Source organism: Rhinatrema bivittatum, chromosome 2 (assembly GCF_901001135.1).
Source record: "Rhinatrema bivittatum chromosome 2, aRhiBiv1.1, whole genome shotgun sequence".
Taxonomy (NCBI): domain Eukaryota; kingdom Metazoa; phylum Chordata; class Amphibia; order Gymnophiona; family Rhinatrematidae; genus Rhinatrema; species Rhinatrema bivittatum.
The window spans coordinates 638,755,222-638,775,352 of record NC_042616.1 but is presented as its reverse complement, the minus strand read 5'-3'; the positions used below and the strand labels follow the sequence as shown (position 1 = coordinate 638,775,352).

The following is a 20,131-nucleotide window of genomic DNA, read 5'->3' as shown; positions in this document are numbered from 1 at the left end:
ATAAGATTCCTAATTGAAAACTGGAAGAGAATTTTTAGTATATGTGGATTTTTCTTACAAAAATAATGCAATACAAAATAAGATGACATATATTACAGTAGACTAGCTGGACTTAATTTTATTCCTTTGAGAATTGTTTTCAGCAGTGTCACGTAGCAAGTAAACACGTAAAAAAAAAAAAGTTGTCTAGTTACAAACTAGTTATTTCTTTTTTTTTTTTTTTTTTTCCAGTCCCCTTTTGCTTTCTTTTACGACCACATGAAACTTGAGAAGCCATCTAAAGCTAAATCATTTAGTGGAGTTGGGCAATTCCCAAGTGTCCAACAAGAAGGCCTGGTTTAGGCTGCGATGGCCACTGTCATTCCTGGTGATTTGTCAGAAGTAAGAGATACCCAGAAAGTCCCTTCAGGGAAACGTAAGCGTGGCGAAACCAAACCAAGAAAAAACTTTCCTTGCCAGCTGTGTGACAAGGCTTTTAACAGTGTTGAGAAATTAAAGGTTCATTCATACTCTCACACAGGAGAGAGGCCCTACAAGTGCACACAACAAGACTGCACCAAGGCCTTTGTTTCTAAGTACAAATTACTAAGGTATTAAACTCTATTTATCTTTCAGCTTCTCTCCCTTTTTTTTTTCTGTTGGCCCTTTTAAGCTTTGTAAAAGTATATATTTGTGAAAGATCTTCATTTAATTTGCCATAAATAATTGCATTAGATGATGGATTGTTGCTAGACATCTAAATCGCATGATTTGGTTAAATTAATGTAAAAAGCACATATGTGCCAAGTGGATTTGCTGCAGAAAAGGTACATGGACTGAGAATTTTGGGGTTATGGACATTTTCCCACCAGTACATTTGTGCTTGCTCCTTGCTTTCAATAGTTAACAAACAGAGCAAAAACTAAAATGTCAGTTTAAATGAAATGGCTCATGTTTTCCTATGTGTAAATTTTTTGTAGTGTTGTGCTGTCAACTTAAAAATTCTGTTGCAAAGGAACTTTTTAACATAGTTTAACTATTAGAAAAAAATAAATAAACTGATTATTTGTGGTCGAAATAATTACTTACAGAATATATCTGTGTTTAAAGGCATATGGCTACTCATTCTCCTGAGAAAACCCACAAGTGTAATTATTGTGAGAAAATGTTTCACCGAAAAGATCACCTAAAGAATCACCTACACACACATGACCCCAACAAAGAGGCCTTTAAGTGTGAAGAATGTGGAAAGAACTACAATACCAAGCTTGGTTTTAAGCGTCACTTGGCCTTGCATGCTGCAACAAGTGGTGACCTTACCTGTAAAGTATGCTTGCAGACTTTTGAAAACACAGTAGTGCTGCTGGAGCACCTGAAAACTCATGCAGGAAAGTCTTCTAGTGGGGTAAAGGAAAAAAAGCACCAATGTGAGCATTGTGACCGCCGGTTCTACACACGCAAGGATGTCCGTAGACACATGGTAGTGCACACTGGAAGAAAAGACTTCCTTTGTCAATACTGTGCACAGAGATTTGGACGGAAGGATCACCTTACCCGTCACATGAAGAAGAGTCACAACCAAGAACTTTTGAAGGTCAAAGCGGAGCCAGTGGACAATTTAGATCCTTTTACTTGCAATCTTTCTGTGCCTATAAAGGATGAGCTGCTTCCAGTGATGTCATTACCTTCCACTGAACTGACATCAAAGCCATTTACAAACACTTTGCAGTTGAATCTCTACAACACTCAAATTCAGTCTATGCAGAGTTCTGGATCTGCACATCAAATGGTTGCCACAACATTGCCTTTGGGTATGACTTGTCCAATAGATTTGGACTCTGTTCACCCGTCTCACCAGCTTTCTTTGAAATACCCACTCAGTTCTACCTCATATACAATTACTATGCCTGAAAAAGAACAGCCGTTGAAAGGGGAAATAGAAAGTTACTTAATGGAGTTGCAAAGTGGTATGCCATCTTCATCCCAAGATTCTCAAGCATCTTCATCAAAATTAGGGTTGGAGCCGCAAATAGGGTCTTTAGAAGATGGTTCTGTAGACATCTCCCTTTCAAAAAGCTCTGTTTCCATTAGTGAACCTCTCAGTACTGCATCTTTAGACTTTTCTCAGTTGTTTAACTTTATACCAGTTAATGGTCCGCCCTATAATCCTCCCGTTTCAGTTGGAAATATTGGAATGAGTTATACACAAGAAGAAGCACATTCTTCAATGACTTTGTTTCCACCACAGCCTCAGGACCTTCAAGATCCTGGGAACAGCATTTGTTTTGGTTCTCTGCACTCACTGTCCTCAGCTTTCACAAGCAGTCTAAGCACAACCACCACCTTGCCACGCTTTCATCAAGCTTTTCAATAGGATAAACAAAGCTGACTTGTTACAAAATCTATTTGTAGGATTGCCTTAAATGACAATGTTCTAAAATATAGTGCCAACTATTAAGACATTATTAAATCCTGTATTTCTGTGTACAGTACCAGACTCATCAAGCCAGTAAGAAATTTGAACTTTTTTTTACAGTTTTTCCAAGCTGTTTTTAGAATATTTTCAATTGTTTCTTTGATTTGAAAAAAAAAAACAAAAAAACCTCATGCTCTGGTTTCCTTTTTCATTGTTCACATTCACTGCCAAGTAACAAATGTTCTTCTTGTCCATGACATGTCAAAGGAAATCAACCACAACTAAACTTAGGTGATGAACATTTCTACTACTGTTTAAAATTTATTTCAAGCAATTTGGTCTTTTTTTTTTCTTTTATTAAAGTGAATAGCACTATCCATGCCTTCTAATTTAGCTAAATTTTAAGACTTGTAAATGAATTTTAGCTATTTGATGCCTCAAGTATGTTAGGTGTCTTTAACGATGGGTTCTGATTTAACTCATAATCTGAAATTTAGAGGCTTTTTTAAAATTTTTGGAGGCATCATCTTCCTGTTTGAAAAATATGTGCAGTGTTTTTACATTTGCACATAAATTGAAGGGGATTCAGTGTGATCTCTCTTGGGAAATCTTTCATGTCTCTGGCTAAAGGAAGTGCCACCTATATGAATACAATGTAAGAAACAAGTTTCAATTTATCAAAAATAATCCACATTTGACACATTGGACATTCTTCATTTTATATGTTTATACTGGTAGAGAAATGCAAAAAAAAAAAAAAAAAAAAATTAAACAGTGTTATAATTAGTAACCTGAATTATTTTCCAGAAGTTTACTTTTAATTACTCCTTGCAGTTTAGTTATCATAGGTTATACAGCATAAGATTTTTCAGATGCCCTGTGCCCTTCCCTAAGCCTCAATCTTTCCCAACCATCACAGCCAAACATTTCTCAGTTTTCATTTCAACATCAATGAGGCAATATCAAATTCAAGTGTCTCTTTTTTTTTTTTTTTTTTTTTTTTTTTAAATCAACTACGGTATATGAGTAGTCTTATCTGTTATGCATGGTGGTCATATCCCAGAGCAGCAGATACATACTTATTTACATTTGCTGTATTTCAGTACTTGGTTAAGGACTTTTCCCCATTACCAAGGTTTTAAATTGGACTCTTAGGAGTAAAGTAAAAGCATATTGCTTATACCATTTTACCTATTACAATGTGTATATAGATTGCCAATCCCAATTCCCCACTTACAATTAAATTGTAATGCAATAAAGCAGACTTCATATTTGGTTACGTTTTAACACGTCCTTCCTTGACTGATAAAAAGAATTTAAAAAAAAAAAAAAACCCCAAAAAACTCACAAGAACAATATATTTTTGATCAATAGTGACATACCTACATGCAAGGTTTAAGTGATTACAGTATACTTTACATGGCTGAAAGTTTTTCTTCCACTGTTTTGCGCTTATCATATTCTAAGAGCAATGTGCAGATGTAATTGGATTTAAATTTCAGTACTAAATCATAATTTTTTTTCCAAAGGCATCAATCTGGAGAAGTAAGAGGAGAACAAATTTTTCAAGTTCTGCAAACTCCCAAAAATACTGGTTATAAAAGAGCAAATTATTTCAGAGTGGAATTTCAGCACTGCTTCATTGTCACTTCCTATAGTTTCTATGAAACAAATTCTTTGCTTGCCTGTTTAGTAAATCATGTTTGGTTTTGCCATTTACACGATTATTAAAAGTAATAAAACTGCAACTGCACAAATAAATGGAAATCTTTGTGTAGCTACTTTTACGGTAAAAGTTTTAAAAAAAACATTGATTTAGCTGGCTAAAAGGAAGTTTATTAAGCTAAATTGACTTATTTACCACTTTTTTTTATTCCGCATAAACCCTGAAATTCTAGATTTTGAGGTGTACACCTTTTCTTTAAAAAATAATTGTATAAAAGCAGTGCCAGTGTGAGAATAGTTGTATACAATAATTTTTGATGTGAGGGAATGTGTAGGTATGCAGGTTCTCGAGTGATCGTACATAGCACTAGTTCTGGGTTTTTTATCTCTTGTTCAACTGCAGCTCAGAATATTGAAGGTAACTATTAACATATGATAGAATGGGGTTGTCTTTTAGTCAATATTGAAGCATATATTTCAGATAAAACAATTTGTTTTGGGGAAATTAATTTAGTTGTTGACTTTGAACTTCTGATCAGTGTGTTGATCTCACAAATGCCTGAGTAGGGAAGATGAATATTCAAAGGCAGCAGGCATGTCTGGTTTCCAAGATATCCGCCATGAATGTTCAGGAGAGAGATTTGCATAAAAGAAAGTTAATTACTATGCATTGGTCACCCTGAAAACCAGAGCTGTTCATGGCTTTCAAAGAACCAACTTACTGTTCTTGGGTCCTAAAGACAGATGTGCAAACTTCTTTGAGAGGTTTGCAAAACAGTTTGACAAAACCCAGAACAATTTCAAAGACTCATCAAAGTAGTTCAACAAACCTTTTCAAGAAAATTTCTCTTCAAGATAAATTCTGCACAAATTTAATGTGAAATACTCAGAGAATCTGCATTGGATTTCTCAAGGATCCATACCGGAAAATTAAATATATTTTTCCTGTGGATCTGGGGGAATCTGCATCTTTTGTAAAAATTGAAGTTAGGTGTATGCCAAATAGTTCACTCATCCCCCAAGACCTAAACAAAATCCTTTTTGGAAATGGAGGACTGTCCTCTTTCAGAAAAGCTTCCATTCAGAGTTTAGGCAGTATCGACATAATTCTGATCCTGAGTTCATAGTCAACAGCTATACAGCAAATTAAAAATGTTCCAGTGCTATATATATCCACTGCCATGTAGAGGGACTTGGGTTCAAATCCCAGCTGAAGCCTTCTGTATCCTGGGTTGACGGGGGCTGGGCATGCTACATAGACAGTATTCATCTCCTCTGAATTAGGGGGGTGAGGAGTCAGTCATTGTGCAGTGCTGATATCTAGTGTCTGGATTTAGGGCCCATGATTGCATAGTTCCAGAAGAAGCCCTAGTGCATAAGCTCCTGGCTGAGGATTAGCCCTGCAACAACTGGACTAGGTAAGTTGGGAGAAGGTATAATATAGGGGGAAAATTCCCAGGTAGTTGCAAATAAAGCTCATTACACCAGATTTTATCATTAGTTCCAAATGAGGTAGTAGCCCCCCCCCCCCCCCCCAAAAAAAAAACCAAAAACAAAAAAAAAACAAAACTACTACTAAGGGTCGACCCTATGACTCATACTGCAGTGTTAGGATCTGGGTTTCTCTGTCATGGATTGCTACTAAAATGGCACACTAAAACCTAGGAATGGCAGGGAGATGGTATTGCTCTTGCTACTGAGAGTGCACCTTTAAGGAGAAGGTATCTGTATGTCTTGGGCCAACAAGCATTTGAGAGCTGCCTGGGCATGCTTTTAGTGGAGGGAACTGAGGTTGGAGGTCAAAGGTGATGAGCAAGGTAAAATTACATGCTATGCTGTCAGAAGAGAGACAATTTTCTATTATAGGTTAATGGTTGCTTTTAAGAGGATACTGCACCCAATACTGTCCAATCACCAATCTGTTTAATTGCTGAATAGGGCCATTCATACACATATAAAAGAAAACCCTTTGTGTACTACAGCTGCTTAAACAAAAATCTACCTTACTTTGATCGGTTTGTCACTAGTAGACAAAAAAAAAACTCATTGTAAAACATAAATACCTATTTTCAGAGATAACTGCAGGAATCTTTTAATAGTTGTGCTTTAGCTTGTGAGTTTAGAGAGATTAGAATATTTGCTGTTCAGTTATACACGAAGGACCTCAAGCAAGATATAGAAGAGTGGAGGCCAACTCCAGTCTTCAAGAGCCACAAACAAGCCTGGTTTTCAGGATATCCATTATAAATATGCATGAGATTTGCATGCACTACCTTCATTGTATGCAAATATATCTAATGCATATTTATTATGGATATCCTGGAAAAAAAAGACATGTTTGTGGCTCTTGAGGACCAGAATTGGCCACCTTGGCTTCAGTTAACTGCAGCATTCTGTGCATTTTTCACTAACCTTGAATGTGTGAAGATGCAATAAGCAGTTACATCTTTCCTAGTGCTTCATAAATTTCTGACTCTTGAATATCATCCCAGGCCATCTTTGTCAGGTTTTAACCCCATGGTTCAGTTAGCAAACTTGATTTTCATCTGGCTGTACATTCACCACTTTTTGCTAGTGCAACCTTTTGAAGTTTAAATAGTTCTTTAATTACAAATATATATTTTTTTTCGTATGTGTTGCTTGTGCTTTTTTTTATTTCTAGCAATAATTTGTGGAGTAGAGTGAATTATTAATTTAGGCAGTAGTGGTTTTTAAAAACATGACAGACTGAAACATGAGCCAGAGCTGATTGCTTTAATAAGGTAAAAATGAATGTTAGAGTACATATTTTCAGGATCATCTGCCTAGTGAGCTATATATGTATTAAAGGCCAAGTTTTTTTTTTTTAAATAAAAATTGGTCATTTTCTATTTTACACATTTTACAAGATATAGCACTTTCAAAAAAAAAGAAAAAAATCTAAACCTTTTAAGACCATGTTTCTTTTAGGTTAATGCTTTTTACTATAGAACCTTTTATTAACATGTTTCAAGTGCCATTAGATTACATATATGTAAGTCTTCAGTACAGTGCTTTCTGTACAAAATGGTAGATTTAAATTTGAATAGGTACAACATTTTACAGTGTTTTCTTGTCTCTTTGCTCTGTTGCACAAAACCAGCATGTGTCTTTAAGAGTTTTACTTACAATGGTTTTTTTTAGTAGGTTTACATGCTTCAAAATACACTGTCTTCTGGTCTAAATGTTCTTACACCAATCCAAATGCAGTAGGAGTTGTTCCTGGGAAAATAATTCTGCAATGTGATAAGGAGTCTGTGCTGATGGATGACTGCTTTTCAGCGCATCATGTACAGATTGGGATTAGACTAATAACATTAGATATATCAGTATGCTGCTGTATTATGGCTCTCTCTTGTTTGATCATATTTGTCTCATACACTGAGTAGCAGCTAACTCAAGTTATCCCCCACTTTTATAGAAAGCCTATGAAAATGCATGTCTGCTTTTTAAAATATATTGGCTAGGCTCAGCTGCCCATCATGGATCCTCTGATGTACGGTAAAAACTTCACTCATTTTTAACAGTATGGCACAAGACGGAACAAAGCAACATAGAGAACTGCAAATTGTATTTGAGTGGTCCCTAAAGTCCTTATACAATAAGGGTGTCTTACTTTATTGGAAGGCAGTGTCTTTTGATAAGTTATCTAGTCTTGGAAGTGGCACGGAAGTATTGCTAATCATATGCAAACACTTTTCAACATAAGCTTCAATGGTACCTTTCAACCAGAATGAATGTTTATCTTCTCAAACACTCCTGCAATATTGTTATATTGGATCATCATGCTGCTAATGTAACTTGGGATACAACTCCTCATGGTGCTACAAACCTCCCAGTCTCATTCAGATGTATTTGTACCCATAGAAAAAAGGACTATATTATTAGACTAAGTGTATGATATATTTTTATACTGTGACTTAATTTGTCATTATTGAACTTTTTGTACATTGCATCAAATACATATGCACTTGCAACAGGAAACTCTTGGACATGCAAAGGGTTTACCTTCCCCCCCCCCTCCCTACCCCCTCCAAAAAAAAAAAAAAGCCCAGCTCTGGCTGATAAACCTAACTGACTGATAGTCAAAAGGGTAGCTTGGGCTTTTTGTATAGTGTGGAGTGAAGAACATACTGTATGTTTCTAAGAGCCCTCTGAAGCTCAGCACAATTTGAGAAAATTATTAGGAAGTGGATACTACAAGACATGGATTGTTGAAATTGTATTTCTAGCTAATGGGGGGGAAAAAACCATGGTTTTGGATTTGAATGCTTAAATGTTTTAATGATAAAGGGTTTAAGTCAAAAATAGAAGAAACTGCATTCCAGACTGAATTTTTGTTTCTCGCATTTAAAATTGCTATCCTGTGATTATGGGAAATGTGTTGCTTATCATGTATATGTACTTTAAAATGTATTCACAAACTACTGTTGTATTTGTATAAAATATAGACAAAAAGATTGCATATATATTTTTGTGTATAAGCTCTGTAAAATAGCAATCACATTATGAAGCTGCAGCAGAATTTCATTTGAAACATTCACATCCAAAGAGACAGACTATTTATTGTTCAGATACCCTGATATAAAAGATGCCTTGCTGCTATTAAACAATAGTGCTGCAGCTTCTCATGGCCTACAGTGTTATGTTTGCTGTACAAAAAGTATGTGAACTCCACAAAATATATCAATAAAATTACAGAATGGTTTTAGATAATGTACAACATATGCCTGACCATTTAATAGAGAATTTTGGTAATGTCATAATTGGAGGTAAAAAGGACTGCACTAAGGTGCAATATATTTGTTTAATTGATTTATTTTTTAAATATACTTATCAGTTTTTTGTGGTCCTAAAGGGTCAAGGTAAGAAGGCAGCTGTGCCTAGGTACAGAACACAGGCATGAACAGCTGTAATGCCTGAATATATGTAGTGTTGATGCACATTTTATAAACACACTGCAAAAACCTGAAGTACTGAATGCTCTCCGCTGACATATAGACACGCTGACTAGTACAAATCTAAAAGTAGTTTTAGAATCTCATGTTTGAGTTAAAAACATTAAGATGAGATCTCATGAATGGCCCACTTTTAGCCAGGAGTTGTGGAGCAAAACCCCAACTTTTTAACAGATAGCACTTTATGTAACACCATTGCTTTCTCATCCACCACTTGAATCAAGAGAGAATGAGAAGGGATATGGGGATATTTGTTTTGTTACTTCACACAGTTTCTTCACCTGCCTTGGCCAACACACAGCAATTTTTTTTATATTATCTGTTTTAGTGCAAAGTTTTAAATATTTTTAAAAATACATTTTTAAAATGAAAACTGTACCTATTATGTATAGTTCATTTAGCAAGTATTGGTATATATTAGAGATGAGGCAAAAAGATTGTGGGTGTGATTGGAAATTTGTGTGGTTATTCACCTTTCAGTTGCATTGATTGTCATTTATGATGATTACCACCCAAGAAAGCTGAATTTAAATGAGTCTGTGATGTTTGTTTCCCAACTTCTTATGGTTAAAAGTAACTTGGTTACATTATGAAATTGTAAATAGATATGTTTGACAGACATGTTACAAGCCTAAGCAATAAAAAAGAAAAAAAAGGCCCCTAACCAATAGCAAGAAATATGACATATTCATAAAAACAAGTCTACCTTGATGTGTGTCAGCATTCAGGTGAGACAAATATGTAGGTTTTCTTTTTCTTTTTTTTAATCAGGTGTTGATATTCAACTAGGCCTTTCCCCAATCAGCTCAGTAGGAATATTAGTTTTTGCCCACACTTGGTCCTTTATGTCATATATATGACACATCTCTGTCTTGCCCTCAGAGTTCACTCTCCAGTTTGAATTCCTAAATAGTCACCTAATTCTTATCTTTTCCAACTTCGAAATATCAGAGAATGTGTTCTTAAATGCCAATGTTTGTTAGAATGAAGAAAACAGTTCACTCACAGTGACTTGCTGGGCAAGAAAAACAACTGTACAGACAGTATGGTTAGCTGTTCTGAATCTCTAGAGCTCACCAATTGGACAACTGAAGTGGAAATTGTCTACCAACAAATAGGGTAGACTAGCAGTGGATGGGAAATAGAGGTAGAGAGAGCGAGGTGAAAGAATGATGGCTTTTTAGGAGCCTGAAGAAGATACAGGAGAACTGTAGCTTGCAAGAGAGTTCTTCTTTACTGAAACCTAGCAGGAAGCTTTGAGTCAAAGGAGCTTTGAGTCAAAGGAGCAATAGGAAGAGGAGAGAATGAACACAGAGAGAGAACAGCAACATCAGATCCAGTCAAAGTTCAGCAATATTCAAATAATAACCAATCCCGAAAAGGAAAGCGCCACATGCTGACAATCTAAGCTGTGAAATATCACAGAATGTCACAGGGAGGCAGCATAATAATGAGACACATCCATAAAGGGGTAGATTTTCAAAGACGTGCACGTGTGTCCATGTGCTTGCGGTTCCCTGTGCGCGCATGGATGTGGCAATTTTATAACATGCGCACATGTTATAAAACACACCCTACGCTCACCCCACTCTTTTCTGACAACACCCCCTCGCAAACGCCCTCCCCCACACCGTGAGAGATCTGGGTGTCTCCTTAGACCAACAACTACATTTCAAACATCACATCAACACTATGATAAAGGGGGGTTTCTTCAAACTCCATATCCTTAAAAAACTTAAACCACTCCTCCATACTCAAGACTTCCGCACAGTACGTCAGACAACTATACTATCAAAATTGGATTACTGCAACTCCTTATTACTGGGTCTCCCCTTTTCCACTATTAAACCACTTCAAATGTTGCAGAACGCAATGGCTAGGATTATAACAAATACCCGTAAAGGTGACCACATCACCCCCATTCTAAAGGACCTTCATTGGTTACCCATTTCCTCCCATTTAAGATACAAAACCCTCACCATTCTTCATAACTCCCTGTACAATCAAATCACTCTTGGCTTGAGGATGCGCCACCAGAACTACCCTCGCAGGAACTCTCTATACCCCCCCCCCTCAAAACCGCACACCATGCCTTCACCAGAGAAAGAGCCCTTTCTATTGCCGGCCCCTCCCTCTGGAACACCCTACCCACAGAACTCCGATTAGAACCGTGTCTGCGCAAATTCAAAAAAGGAATTAAGACCTGGCTCTTTAAATTGGCTTACCCAGACTCGGACCAAACTTAGCTTGTGCCCTAAATCTTGTACTCTTCTGCAACGTTGTTCATTGTTTAATGTATAATTTCCCTGCTCTCCTCTAGTCCCCCTAGTTTATACCCTGCATCTTTTTGTCTTTTGGCTCTTACTTTCCTCTTCTCCTTCCTATCCCCTCCTTTTCCCATTGCAATGTCTCTCCACCCTGATTGTATAACTTTTGCCTGCGATCTCCTAGCTCCCCCAGAGTGTACAGTCTGTAAAGTTGTTTTTATTGTACATATAATATGGATTTATATTGTTTATCTGATAAGGTTATTCCCTGCCTGTACCTCCCCCCGGTACTGTTCCTATACTTGCCGCCTCCTTACTGCTTTCCTTCTCTGCTGCCGCTCTTTCTCCTCTCTTCTCGGCTGCTCCAACTCCCCCCTCCCTGTTTTATTGTATTTTCCATCCTTTTCAGTTATATTGTAAACCGGCGTGATGTTCCCACGAATGTCGGTATAAAAAAGTTAATAAATAAAATACGATTCCTGTGCACACATGCGAGCCCAATTTTTATGTCAGCTCATGCATGTGTGGACAGGTGGCGTCTCGCGTGCACAAGGGGGGGGGGACATTTTTTTTTAAAGGCACGGCAACACGATCCAGCCATTCCAAGTTCCCTCTCAATCTGCTCCATTTAAGGAGCAGACTAGGAGGGAACTTCTTCCCCCTAACTACCCTTCCTACCTTTTCCCCTCTGCTCCCTAAACCCACCCTAACTAATCAAATTTTTTTATACTTCTCAGATGCTGAAGTAAGTTGCACGCACTGGCGTGAGCTTCCCTGGCACAGCACAAAATGGCGCTGTCCCAGCCAGCCCCTGACCCTTTTGAAGAACCTGGCACTTCCATGCACATTGGAAGATATGATCATGGCCAGACGTTTTTAAAATGCACTCGGCCAAGCCACGCGCGTCTCTCCCGACTTGCACGCACAAGGTTTTTAAAATTTACTTGAAACTGCAGAGGCAGAACAAACTATTTCTTAATTTTTGTAATCTGCTTTGAGACCAAACCTGGCAAAAAGTTGAATGTCAAATGTTTCTACATAAAATAACTACAACTGTTTTTGAAATAGGATTATGTATAGCAAGGCTAATGCAGAGACGTATTAACTTGTATATTTCTTGTCCCAAATGGATGTGAAAACCACCTTTGTGTCTCACTATAAAAAGACATTCATGAATGAGAGTTTATATTTTTTTAAGGATGGATACTTAGGTTTATTTTGTTTCTTAGCCTTGATACATTTTTTTGTTTCATATTTTAATGACCATGAGACATGTGGGGAAGGAGACACAGGAAATCAGTAGAAAAGTTACTTTATAAAATAGTATACACATTTGTACTAGCAAAAATATAATAGGCCGGAGGAAATTACATTCGTAAGTGTCACAAGCAGTGCATCAGAGACTAGCATATGTGCATATAGAAAGGTAATAAAAGAAAAAAAACTCTTGGTAATACCCTAAATCATAGGCTTACTTTCCTTTGTCTGGTCCCCAACAGGCAAGTAGTGCAGCCTTGGTGTCATTCCCACAAAGAGTTGGCATAAAGTTTGAGGAAGTCTCTCCTGGCTGTGAGGGTGAATTGCACAGGGGTACAGATGTGCTTCTAGCTATCTTCCATCTATTCCAACCATTGAGGCTGGGGATAGGTCTTTTATACTGTGCCGTAAACAAGGTTATACTTAAAACAGCACAGAAACAAACTGGTGCAGCTCAGGTTTCTTTATTTCAAGCAGTCCTAAGCTATGAGTCATATTCTCCGAGGACAAGCAGGATGGTAGTCCTCCCATATAGGTGACATCAGATTGAGCTCCAATTCAGAAAACATGTCAAGGTTTCTAGAACTTTCACTTGCCACATTGGGCATGCCTAGCATGCCTTATTCCATGCGTCCATGCAGGGTGCCTCTTCAGTCTCTTTTTCCACGAAGGTGCAGCATTGCGGTTTGTGAGCCCACTTTTGACCTTTTTGGCCTCTCTTGGAAAACTTTCCATTTTTTCAATTTAATGTGATTTTGTTCACCTGCATTCGCCGTTGGGTCCCTCTTGGTCCTCCTTGTAGCATTCCTAGTAAAGATTTGATGTTTATTGGTAAGTTTCCTTTTGTTATCTATTCCCTGTGGAGGCAGTGCTTCGATGCCTGCACCATCAGTTTTGATCTTGCTTCCCGTTTATTTTGTCTGTCATGGTCGCGTCTGGGTTTAAGCAACGCCCTTGGTGCCCCGAGGACCATGTCAATCACAGACCCTCATAATGAATGTGTTCTCTGCCTTGGGGCATAGCAAGACATCCAAGGTTGCTGCAGATGTACCCAGATGACAATGAAAGGACGTAGTCTTCTTCTTGACAAGATGGAATGTTTATATGGATCAAAGAATACCAGGCCATCTGCATTGAAGACCACTGAGCTTCACCTATAGACACCAAACCATCGACATCAACGGGGACAGTCTGTTTCATCAGTGCTGTTAGCTGATAGGGGCTCTGGATACTAGCCATCGTCTGGTTCCTTGTCATCAGCCTCTGCACCAGCGAAAGACCATGCCGAGGATTGAGGGAAGCCGAAGAAGCATCAGCGTCCATTGATGCACGGTGCAAGGCATCAGGCTCTGCCAGTTTATGCTGTTATGCCCCCAAAGCAATCCTGCGGTGAGAAGTGCCAGTCCTCCATTGGTGCTGGGGGTCTGTGACAGTCTCCACCATTTCAGATGCCAGTCTCCGACCATCTTTTCTGTTCCAAAGAGGATCTGACCACCTCTCCTTCCTCCCAGTTGGTGTTGGCATCAGCAGTGTTTGAGGAGGAGCTCGAGCAGTGAGTACAGCTGGCAGTCGAGTAAGCGATGTGGGATATCTGTCCCGTGGCACTGATGGCACCGGAGCTAGCACCATCCATCTTGGAGCTTCTGTTAGAGAAGCTCCATGTGCTCATCAGCATGTTACAGACCCAGCTGGCATCTGTTTATGGGTTGGCATCTCTGCCCATTGGGGCACCGCAGCCTCCCCCTGCCGATAAAATGCTTGTGGCCAGTTCCTCAGGGGAAGAAGCTCTGCCTAGACTGACTGAGACACTGAGGCCTGCAGCTCTTCCCCCCCCCCCCCCCCCCCCCCCCCCCAGCTCGCCTGCATCTCTGGATGAAAGCTGAGCACCAGGTCCCCATTCCCTATTGATGTCAGTAAGAATGAGGGCCCCTATAAGCCCTGGGATGACACCATGGCATCCTCCACCAGTGGCTCTGAGAGTCTCCCCTCAGACCCTTCTCTAGAGAAGCGAAAGAAGTTTCCACCTGAGGATTTGACTGTTGCAGGTTTTGTGCAGGCCATCACTTTTCAGTTGCTGACAGATGAGGATGCCAGGCACAAAATGCTTGAAATCCTCTAGTTCATGAAGCCTCCTAAGGAGGTTGTGGCGGTCCCGGTGTATGACATACTTAAGGAGTTACTGTTGAGGATATGGGAACACCCCTCACAGTGCCTCTTGTGAATAAGAAGGCTGAAGGGTTTTATCTCATCCAGAAGGCTCCCAGATTCAATAAGTGACAGCTTCCCCACCAATTGGTGGTAGTCAAATCTCTCAAAAGAGCCAAGCAGTCTTTGACCCATTCCTTGGCACCCCAGGGAAGGATCACAGAGTGATGGACATTCTTGGGAGAGAAGTTTTTCAGGGAGTCATGCTCATTGCCCGCATAGCTTTCTACCAGCTCTTCATGAACCAGTACTTGCGAGACATCTGGAAGCAGGTGCAGGAGGTGGCCAAGCAATTGCCTCAGTAGCAGTAGGACACCCTCATGTCGCTGGTGCATTAGAGCCTGGAGTATGTAAAACATGAGTTCTGAATGACCTACGATGTTTTCTGCAGCGGGAATTGGCACCCACAGAATGGCATGGCTGCAAGCCTCTGATCTCCTACCAGAGGTACAGGAAAGACTCACGTGCCTTGAACTGGGGAGAATTTCATCGGAAATTGTGTGAGGGGATGCAGTGGCCCAGCTCCGGGACCACCATGGAACCCTCCAACAATTCTCTGCCAGCACTCTGGACCCATTCTCCTCGACTAAGAGGTGGGCGAGATCGGGACAGAAGAAGTCTTTCTTTAGCTAGAGGATGTTCTATTCTCTGCCCTCACACTCCTGTCAGCAATATCAGGGCTCCCATAGCCATTGGGTCAAAGGGAGCATAGTCTGGTTACTCATACCCGGGTGATGGATCTGCCAGTCAGGGACAGGCTATGGTTCTTTGCGAACAATGACCTAGTATAATCTCAGACCAGTCAGTTCTTTACATCATGGGTGGGACACCCAATAGGTTCAAATTGCACCTGAGCCCATTTTGGGGGCCAGTAGTGCAACTACTAATGAAGTTATCCTCCCTCTTAACAGCCAGAGCTGTCAAGCCTGTTCAACCAGGGCAAAGAGGGCAGCGATTTTACTCCAGGTACCTCCTCATTCCAAAGGAAACAGGAGGATTCTGTCTGATCCTAGACCTAAGGGCCTTAAACAGATTTATCAAAAAGGAAAAACATTGTTTCCCTGGGCACCTTGATCCCCCTTTTACAAAAAGGGGACTGTCTGTGCTCCCTCAATCTGAAGGATTCGTACACTCACATCAAGATCTTCCCAAGTCACCAGAAGTATATCTGATTCATGGTGGAAAAACAGCACTTCCAGTATTGGATGTTGAAGTTTGGGCTTGCGTCAGCCCCATGGGTGTTTACAAAATTCCTGGCTGTGGTGGTGGCACACCTCTGCAAACTGGGGGATGCATGTTTTCCCTTATCTGGAAGATTAGCTGGTCAAGAGCACATCTATGTGATTCACTATCTAGGTGTTGGAGTCATTGGGAACTTCAGGTAATTGATGACAAACCCTATCTCAGCCCATCGCTTCAATTGGACTTCATAGAAGCCATGATAGACATGGCTCAGACCAAGGCCTTCCTGCCTCAAAGGGCCTTCTTCCTGATGACCATCGTGGCACAGATTCAGCATAGCCAACAGGTGTCAGCCTGGCACATGTTGAGGCTGTTGGTCCATATGGCCGCAACCGTTCACGTCACTATCTTGGCACAATTATACATGTGCAAAGTCCAATGAGCTCACAGTGCGTCAGGCCATGCAGCACCTCCAGGATCGCATCTGAGTCACCTCGCCCGTCCGGATCTCCTTGTCCTGGTGGTGGTTACTTTCAAATCTGAAACAGGATCTCCTTTTGAGGTCCTCCTACTCAAATTGTCCTAACCACGGATGCATCCACCCTGAGATGAGGAGCTCATGTAGATGGACTCAGTACCCAGGGTCTCTGGTCTGTCCAGGAACGCTGTTGCCAAATCAATTTCCTGCAGCTCCAGGCAATCAGGTATGCGCTAAGGGCTTTCATAGATCGAATGTCCAGCAAAGTTGTCCTGATTCAACCTGAAAACCAAGTGGCAATATGTTTTGTCAACAAGCAGGGAGGTCCGGGATTGTACCTCCTGTATCAGGAAGTTGTTCAGATCTGGTCATGGGTCCTGTCTCATGAGATGGTTCTCAGGGCTATGTGCCTGGCCAGAGCAGCGAATGTCTTAGTGGGCAGACTGAGTCATACCGTCAGACTCCACGAGTCATCTCTGGACCAAAGATTGCAGATTGGATATTCTGTCTCTGAGGGAGCCTGGATGTGGATCTCTTTGCATCCCCTTGCAACAGAAAGGTACCTCGATTCTGCTCCATGAATAGGACAGATGGTAAACCAGCCTCCGATGCCCTTGCCCAGCATTGGGGGCGAAGGTCTTCTGTACGCATATTCTCCAATTCCCTTAGTAGCAAAGATTCTCTTGAAGCATCACGAGGACAGGAGGCTATGATCTTCATAGCCCCTTATTGGCCAAAACAGCTCGGGTTTCCTGTGAGAGTTGTCCATCTGGAGGCCAATCAGTCTGGAGTTGTTCCTGTGAGAGTTGTCCATCTGGAGGCCAATCAGTCTGGGGACTTCCCCAGACCTCATCACATGAGATATCCCAACCTCCAGGCCTTGTTGCTCACAGCCTGGATGTTGAGAGATTAGTTGCAATCCCTCGATATTTCAGAAAATGTCTCTGGTACTGGTGGCTTCTAGAAAGCTGTCCACTAGAGATTTTCCGTGTGGTGTGAGCAGAAAGCCCTAGATCTGTTCTCCTGCCCCACACACAAAAACTGCGTGATTTACTTTTACACCTATCAGAAGCTGGCTTATAAACCAACTCTTAATGGAGTTCTTTCAATTGGTGCATACCACCATGGTGTAAATAGTAAGTCCATCTCTGTACGTTTCATGTGGGGCCTTCAGTTGAAGCCTCCCCTAAGGCCACCCGCTGTATCTTGGGCCTTCAATGTGGTGTTAGCTTAGCTGGTGAAAGCTTCCTTTGAGCCACTGCACATCTCTGACCTGGAAGGTCATTTTTGGTGGCGTTCACCTCAGTGTCCAGGGTCAGCGAGCTCCAAGCCTTAGTGACTTATCCACCTTACACTGATTTTTATCATAACAGAGTGGTCTTGCATATGCACCCTAAGTTCCTACCTAAGGTGATGACAGACTTCCATCTTAATTAGTCCATCATCCTGTCAACATTCTTTCTCAGGCCCCATTCGCATCAAAGCAAACGAGCCCTGCACCATTTGGACTGCAAGCGAGCCTTAGCCTTCTATCTGGAGTGGACAGAAGCTCATAGTCCACCCAGCTTTTTGTTCCTTTTGATAGGAATAGGTTGGGCATTACTGTTCCCAGACACTGTTGAATTGGTTAACAGATTACATCTCCTGTTATGCCCAGGCGGGACTGCATCTTGGGGGTCATGTCAAGGTTCATTCTGACCAAGCCATGGCAGCGTTGGAGGCCCACTTATGAGTAGTTCCTGTGGAGGCGATCTGCAAGGCTGCGACATTCCAGGCATCCACCACCCTCTCCGTGAAGAAATACTTCCTGACATTGGTTCTGAATCTTCCTCCCTGGAGCTTCAAATCGTGACCCCTGGTTCTGCTGATTTTTTTCCTACGGAAAAGGTTTGTCGTTGTCTTTGGATCATTAAAACCTTTCAAGTATCTGAAAGTCTGTATCATATCACCTCTGCTCCTCCTTTCCTCCAGGGTGTACATATTTAGATTCTTCAATCTCTCATAAGTCATTTGATGAAGACCTTCCACCTTTTTGGTCGCCCTTCTCTGGACCGCCTCCATCTTGTCTCTGTCTGTTCGGAGATACGGCCTCCAGAACTGAACACAATACTCCAGGTGAGGTCTCACCAAGGACCTGTACAAGGGGATAATCACTTCCCTTTTCTTACTCGATATTCCTCTCTCTATGCAGCCCAGAAATCAACAATCTGCCTACTCTAGGAAACTCAAGCAGCTTGGGTCTCTGTGCCACACGAGCTAGGCTTCCTACTTCTGTTGTGGCTGCACAAAGTGTGCACTAAGTGTTTTACCTGATTCATCTACCACTGTCTCACTAGCCAGATGAAAGCACAGCACCCTTCAGTTGCTAGGCAACTGTGCCCCTCTCCATTCCCTCCCTCTGCCAAGGAGGAGATCACCACCTACTGGTTGCTAACATCTGCCTAAAAGAACTCCCCACCCGGCTTATGTACCCTGTGCTGAACTTTGAGATGCATTCCCCAATTGGCTGCTCCCCTGTTATGACAAAAGAAGGTGGGGGTGGGGAGGCCTAATAGTCTTGCTTGTTCACTCTGGAACTGTTTTTCTTATTGGCTTCTGCTCTTTGTTTTCCTCTGCCACCCCAGCCTCCTTAAAACTGACAGGAAATTTTTTTCTCTCAAGGGCTGGATTACACAAGGGGAGGAAGCATGTTGCCATATTGTATATGGCTGCTTTGTGCTCAGGCCCATTGCCTTGAATTTCCAGCCTATTTGATAAGTAGTGTCACCATGGACAGTAATACTCATCATCATTTATTTTCTCCCAGGACAAGCAGGATGGTAGTCCTCACAGCTGGGTGACATCATTAGATGGAACCCTGTCACGGAACACTTTTGTCAAAGTTTCCACCAACCCTGTGGCCACACAAGGACCCCCTTCAGTCTCTTTTAATGGAACAAAGTCAGCATGGCTTTACCCAAGGCAAATCTTGTGTCATAAATCTACTTCACTTTTTTGAAGGAGTTAAACATGTAGATAAAGGTGAACCGGTAGGTGTAGTGTATTTGGATGTACTTTTATGGATTACAAACTGGCTAAAAGACAGGAAACAGTAGGATTAAATGTAGTTAATAAACATATGGATAAAAGAGTTAATAAACATATGGATAAAGGTGAACCGGTAGATGTAGTGTACTTGGATTTTCAGAAGGCATTTGACAAAGTTCCTCATGAGAGGCTTCTAGGAAAAGTAAAAAGTCATGGGATAGGTGGCGATGTCCTTTCGTGGATTACAACCTGGCTAAAAGACAGGAAACAGAGTAGGATTAAATGGACAATTTTCTCAGTGGAAGGGAGTGGGCAGTGGAGTGCCTCAGAGATCTGTATTGGGACACTTACTTTTCAATATATTTATAAATGATTCGGAAAGAAATACGACAAGTGAGGTAATCAAATTTGCAGATGATACAAAATTGTTCAAAGTAGTTAAATCACAAGCAGATTGTGATAAATTGCAGGAAGACCTTGTGAGGCTGGAAAATTGGGCATCTAAATGGCAGATGAAATTTAATGTGGACAAGTGCAAGGTGATGCATATAGGGAAAAATAACCCATGCTATAGTTACACAATGTTAGGTTCCATATTAGGTGCTACTACCCAAGAAAGAGATCTAGGCGTCATAGTGGCTAACACATTGAAATCATCGGTTCAGTGTGCTGCGGCAGT

At 40.9% G+C, this 20,131-nt stretch overlaps 1 protein-coding gene across 3 annotated transcripts in view; it reads left to right on the top strand.

The window, feature by feature from the left end:
- PLAG1 (PLAG1 zinc finger) overlaps positions 1–3,162 on the top strand; it is a 94,833-nt gene extending 91,671 nt beyond the window's left edge. For 2 of the 3 annotated variants that reach the window (XM_029591310.1, XM_029591309.1), the window contains 2 exons: positions 232–590; positions 1,090–3,162. In XM_029591310.1, coding sequence (XP_029447170.1) covers positions 349–590; positions 1,090–2,353 — 1,506 coding nt within the window. In that variant the 5' untranslated portion in view covers positions 232–348 and the 3' untranslated portion in view covers positions 2,354–3,162. The remainder of the gene's footprint in view (positions 1–231; positions 591–1,089) is intronic. The other variant, XM_029591312.1, reaches the window with a different exon arrangement.
- Positions 3,163–20,131: the final 16,969 nt, after the last annotated feature.